This window comes from Dama dama, chromosome 33, assembly GCF_033118175.1.
Source record: "Dama dama isolate Ldn47 chromosome 33, ASM3311817v1, whole genome shotgun sequence".
Taxonomy (NCBI): Eukaryota; Metazoa; Chordata; class Mammalia; order Artiodactyla; family Cervidae; genus Dama; species Dama dama.
The window spans coordinates 37,362,157-37,368,863 of NC_083713.1; the positions used below are offsets into that span (position 1 = coordinate 37,362,157).

Sequence of the window (6,707 nt, forward strand, 5' to 3'; positions counted from 1 at the left end):
CATCTGTCAGGGCTAGATAACATTAGCAACCCATCAAGAGAAACATAAAGACTAGAGATGTTTGTGCTTAGCACAAGCCTGAGACAATACCTATTAATATTATTACTTCACAAAGATTGTCTAATTATCATCATCATTTCAATTCAGTACTCATTTGTTTATGCTAGGACAGTGGAAAGAATGATGAACTGGGAGTCAAGAAATGGGAACTCTAGACCAACCTCTGCCATTAACTAGTATAAGTGCCTGCCCTTAAATACATGTCCTTATCTCTCTGATGTTCAGCTTCATCTGTAAATTAAGAAGTTAGTTCAAAATTCTAGTCTCCAATTGATTGCTATAGTCCTTTTCTGACCAAAAGATATCTTATTTCAAACAGTAAATGCATTATATATTAGTTATTCCCTTTTTCTAAATAAGAGCAATAAATCTCAAGTAGTATCTGAGACAATTCTTTAAACAGAAGGATATACTATAACTTTAATTTACATTTATCTAAAAATAAATAAGATGTAACTAATGTTTACTACATAGATTGAAAGTAGTACCTTTACAAAAAGCCAAATGATTAAGTGGCATGTATCCTATGAGATATGAGAAGGGAAGAGTGGAATTTTCTCTGCATAGAAAATAGATTGAGAATGGCACCCACATGTCTCCATTCACTTGAAGCATCTTATAATACACTGCAGTCTATACCCAGTTTAGACTTCTGAAATAACCATCATCCCAAGCTTAGAAAGAAATGACACATTGGAAGTATGATTATTTTTCTGCCAGGCTTTCTTGACTATTTGAGTTCTAGATGAAGGTTCAGATATTTTGTAATCCTCCATCATAAACTATCCCTTCCTTATCTGATTGCAATATTTTCAACATAAAATTGGTACTTGCAGGCTTTTAGATTCTATCATTCATTAGTACTCAAGAAGCAACATTTAGAACCAGACATGGAACAAAAGACTGGTCCAAACTGGGGAAGGGAATACATAAAGGCTGTATTACTGTTACTCTGCTTATTTAACTTATATGCAGAGTGCATCATACAAAATGTCAGGCTGAATGAAGCATAAGCTGGAATCAAGATTGCTGGGAGAAATATCAGTAACCTCAGATATGCAGATGACACTACCCTTTTGGCAGAAAGCAAAGAGGAACTAAAGAGCCTCTTGAGGAAGGTGAAAGAGGACAGTGAAAAAGCTGGCTTAAAACTCAACTTTCAAAAAATGAAGATGATGGCATTTGGTCCCATCACTTCATGGCAAATAGATGGGGAAACAATAGAAACAATAACAGACTTTATTTTCTTGGGCTCCAAAATCACTGCAGATGTGACTGCAGCCATGAAATTAAAAGATGCTTCCTCCTTGGAAGAAAAGCTATGACAAACCTAGACAGCATATTAAAAAGCAGAGACATTATTTTGCCAACAAAGGTCCATATAGTCAAAGCTATATTTTTTCCAGTAGTCATGTATGAACGTGAGAGTTGGACCATAAAGATAGCTGAGCGCCAAAGAATTGATGCTTTCGCATTATGGTGTTGAAGACTCTTCAGAGTCTCTTAGACTGCAAGGAGATCTAATCAGTGAATCCTAAAGCAAATCAACTGTGAATATTCATTGGAAGGACTGATTCTGAAGCTAAAGCTCCAATACTCTGGCCAGCTGATGCAAAGAACTGACTCATTGGAAAAGACCCTGATGCTGGGAAAGATTGAAGGCAGGAGAAGGGGACTACAGAGGATGAGATGGTTGCATGACATCACCAACTCGATGGACATTAGTTTGAGCAAGCTCCAGGAGATGGTGAAAGATAAGGAAGCCTGGCATGCTGTAGTCCTTGGGGTCTCAAAGAGCTGGACACAACTGAGCAACTGACCAACAAGAATTCATTACCACCTTAGCATCCTGTACATATAATTTATTTCTGTTTTCACTCACCATGAAAGTGAGTCATGAGAGTGAAAATTCTTATAATAAAATTAATTTCTTATACTGTATTTCTTGCTTCCCATGTATTAGCATGTGTAATGAGTACATTTTCTTTAAATTCATATAATCTAAACTATAACAAAATAGAAATATCAATATAACTTAGTCAACCTAAGTTGCTCTTTTTGTTACTTTGACATTTAAGTTCCATTTTTCTTTTCCTTAAGATAATAATATAAAATGTTTTCATAATATTTTTTCACAAATAAAACAATTCAATAAACTGGGTCATTTGGAAATCTGGAATTAGTATTCCAAATTGTACTAAACTCTACCATCTATGCTATACTACATTACCTTTAAAAAAACAACCTTTATTCTAGTGGCATAACTCAAGGAAGTTTTGTAAGTAAGTTTAACTTAAAATAAGTTCCTTTTGGGACATCTGAATTTTAGAAGGGATCTAACATGGACCACTACATATCATCGAAGATTAAAGGTATAAAATAGAAATATTTGTTATAAAAAGATTCACCTAGAAGCCTCCTCCGTAGCCTATAAAGATTATCCAATTATTTATCCCTAAAACAAATTCAGCACTGTCAATAGAAAACTGAAAGTGATGTGCAGTAAACTGGTTCATACTTTTTTTTGTTCACACTTTTAAAAGATTAATTCCATCCTCTAAAGCAATGCCACTGTCATCACTATTACATAGAGTTTCTATATACACCCATATCAAAGAGCTTACAACTATGATTAAATATTTGAAGACAAAACAGCAGTTTCTCAAAAAGTTAGATGGAGTCCTATCTCTACTCTGGATTAGCTAGACTGTGAGGTCCATGCGCACAGGGCATCTGTCTGTCTTGTTCATTGCTTTACCCTTAGCACCAAGAACACGTATGGCTAATAGTAGGCATTTAATGGGCTTCCCTGGTAACTCAGCTGGTAATATATCCACCTGCAATGCAGGAGACCTGGGTTCGATCCCTGGGTTGGGAAGACCCCCTGGAGGAGGGCATGGCAACCCACTCCAGTATTCTTGCCTGGAGAATCCTCAAGGACAGAGGAGCCTGGTGGGCTACAGTCCACGGGGTCACAAAGAGTCGGACATGACTGAGCAACTCAGCACAGCACACGGGCATTTAACAAGTTAATGAATCTTCTGAACCTGATTTTGTTCTATTGCTTCACACATAACAGTCAGGTGCTATGAAAACCAGACTCAATTCTGAGCCTATTAGAGTTGAATGTCCTAACCTTAGGGTGTCTAGGGCCTACAAATGCAACAATGCCTAGTGCAACAAAAGAAAATAATCTCTGACACTCCCTTGGAAGGACTAAGCAAAAAGTGGACAGGCAGGGCCTCCTTCACACAAAGTCTGAAGATGTACTTTATATATACTAAATTAAAGTTGGAGGTTTAAGAAGAATATATTCTACCCTTTCACTTAAGTCAGAATTAATATATTCACTCATTTAGCATTTTTATCCATTCTTATTGTTTTTCTTTCTCTCTTACTTCTCTACCTACCTCTGATTGCTTCTTTCCCATATCTAATCTTGGCTTTTAATGCCTTTCTAAACGGCTTCCCAACCATACTGCAAAGTTTCCATAGCTTCCGCCTCCTCTGTGTTCCATTTCCCCACTTTTCCTTCTGAGCAGACAGTACTGATAAGCCATCTTTCATAAAAGCCTTAAACCTAGAATTTATCTCATCTATGCTTCCATCAACAATGATAATAGCAGATTTTATTTAGAACTAAATGCCAACCATTTCACATAGATTATTTCATTTGCTCAACACAGAACAGAAAAGTACCATCACCTTCCCATTTTTCAGTTGACAAAACTAAGACTTAAATCAGTCTTCCAGATTACATAGCATGTAAATAGCAGTGCTGGAACCTGTAAGACTGTGTTTTAAAATACTATGTCATACTGCCTCTCACATAATTATTTGCAAAGTCATCTGATTAATTTTCTAAAACAGAGCCCCAAACTATTTCTTCCTTTTTCTTCCAAATATAAAAACTCCAGCCCAGCGTCCGACTATTATAGGTCTGGTTAATAATATAATATTTTTTTAAAGAAGCTCTATTTTCTGAACCAGCTTTAAAAGACCTATATTCTAGTTCTGGTTTCATCACTATATGACCTTAAACATGTTTTTCAAACTACCTGTGTCTTCATTCCTTATATGTAAAATTAAGACAGTAAAATCTGCTTTACTCAACATGATTACTTGAGGCGGGGAGGTCATAAAAGCAATTGAAGAGGTTGAAAATACTATACAGATATAAAAGTAGGCCTATAATTCAACAAGATTTCTAGCCTCTCATGCTTATTTTCCTTGTAATGAACTGCTAAGATGATTCTCTCTTGCTATTAACTTTTGTTAACAATTTTATGCTGGGCATAATCCATGTGAAATGCACTTTCAACTCTTCAAAAATGTCTACCCAACTTACTGCAGACCTTTTCTAGCCAAACTTGTATTTTCTCTACTCTTTTAAGTCACAAACTGTTTGTCCATCTAGCCCAATAATGTCATCATCTTCTAAATTTTTCCAGTTAATCCTCATTTGGTCCTAAACCCTTTCAATATTTCCCACCTGGGACAATTCATACACCACATCAAACTGACTTCAGCCTGCTTTTCTAGGACAACTTCCAAACCCCTTCTCCATTAAAAGAAAGAAAAAAAAGGTTCTTCCCCTATATCCTAATCTTCCTTAAATCTCCATTCCCCAATTCCTGTGTTTGGTTCCTCTCTCTCACACAGGGTACAATTATTCTCTGACATTCTTGATACCCTTTAATCTGAATATCCACAGATTCCTAATTTATGTATCTATTCAAGTTTGGAAATACAGATAAACCTTTTAGTCTCATTTTTGTAAAATAACTCCACTTTGATCTATAAAGAAATATCTCTATTTTTAAGCAGGCAGGCTAATTGGCAAGCTTTTCTTTTTTCCCCCTCTTTGACACTTCCCCTGCCTTTTATCTAGGCTCCATTCTTAGTGGTGACCCCTGCATTATTCTCATCTCCCAGCTCCCTCCCTGCCCAAGACTGACGTCCTGAGGAGAACTGGGCATGCTCAGTAGCCACAGCCAATTCCGGGATGCAAACTGGAATCTTTTGCAGATTTTGAGCCCGGCAGGAGAGGTAAGGCCCTAAAAATACAGTGGCCCAGAATTTACTCACTCCCTCCGGGGAATTATTTGATTGAAAGATATGTTCAAAGACTAGGAACAGGTTCAGAAATGGACAGCTTGCTGCCAGTCCCAAGTCTGCAAGGTGGGTCACCAACCTGAGTAACAGAGCTGAGAACAGCCCTCGGCCTGGTTTGGTGCAGGGAGGAGATTTCTGCTGCCCTGAGCCGTGATAGCGCTGATAGATGGCTGGAAGCTTGCGCGTGGCATCTCTGTTGCCTCAAGAAAATAGTATTGTTGTTTTCATTTTCTTTTTTTCCCTTGAACACAGCAACATCAGCTGCTCTAGACTGAGAAAGGATGTTGCCTGAAGAACTAAAAGTCTGTGAGCCAGCCAAAGATTGTGGAGAGGAGAGGCAAATCAACTACTCACCCAGGAATCAGATCCAGGGAGGCAGCCTGTGACCTAGAGATAAACAGGCTATTTCTAAATGACAGCTCAGGGGCATTTCAGATCTTCAAAACTGGATCGTGTGCCTGACCCCCAACATGCATACCTTCTTTGTATGTGAACCATGACACATTTCCCTTTGAGAGAACTGACAACACACACACACACACACACACACATGATCCTTCTGTTTTCCTTTTCCCTCGTTTCTGCAGAGACTAAATCTCTAGAGCTATAACAGCAGCGGATTCCCTCACCTCACTGGCAGGGGGAGGAGGCATGGGGAGGAAATTTATCACAGAGGAAAAATGATTAAAAGAGGGCTTCTTTGCAGGGGCTTGACTGCACAGCCTAACAGAGAGACAGGCAGTAACAGACAGGGAAAGAGATACACAGCTGCCCCTGCTGCTAAACCTAGCCATCTCTTCAAACAGCAGCAAACATGAGACATTTCATCACCGTCGTGCATCCATATTGAGAAGGGGGAAAAAAAATCATGTGCTTCGTATTATGCATTTCAGTCACCCGAGATGGGAAGAGACCCCTGTCCATATGTCGTGGGAGCTATCCACCACCCCAAAAGTACACTCGCTGAACCTAGCTTGCAGACCGCTTGCCTGCCAGGCTTTGCTGCAAACGCTGTTAATCTAGGTGACAGCAGGTTGTCTCTTACCGTGGGCAGCAGCGGCTCCATTTGGGCTCCCTGGTCTTTAATCTCCATGTTCTGTAACGCCTCTGGAATCAGCACCTTCTCTGCGCTGTCTTCAGTGTCTTACACTCAGCCCGGCACTCGCTCTGCTTAGTATTCGGATCAGGTAGCTCTGAAGCAGGAGGCAATTGCACACTCCAACTCACCAGAGTCACATGGCTCCTACTCACTCGGGCTGCTAGCCAGGTTTTGCACTGAATGCCTTGGATTCCTGGGCCGGTAAGAGAGATTTCCCCAGCCCGGTATCACTGCCCACACCTGGCTACTGGCGTAAAGTACAGTCTGCAATGCTGCAAGTCTGATGGACATTAAGACACTCACATAAGATGCTAACTTCTTATACAGACTAGTCCAAGGTGGACTCCAATCAGCTCAGCCAGATTTTGACACTTTGAACCAATCCACTTTATTCCCAGAAACCGACAGGAGACAAAAATTCAAACAAGATGAT

General features: G+C 39.4%; 1 protein-coding gene across 1 annotated transcript in view; it reads right to left on the bottom strand.

Annotated features, from left to right (window-relative positions):
• The window catches only part of SLC4A10 (solute carrier family 4 member 10), a 327,476-nt gene extending 321,142 nt beyond the window's left edge, over nucleotides 1–6,334 (bottom strand). The window contains exon 1 of the mRNA XM_061135667.1: nucleotides 6,221–6,334. Coding sequence (XP_060991650.1) covers nucleotides 6,221–6,268 — 48 coding nt within the window. The 5' untranslated portion in view covers nucleotides 6,269–6,334. The remainder of the gene's footprint in view (nucleotides 1–6,220) is intronic.
• Nucleotides 6,335–6,707: the final 373 nt, after the last annotated feature.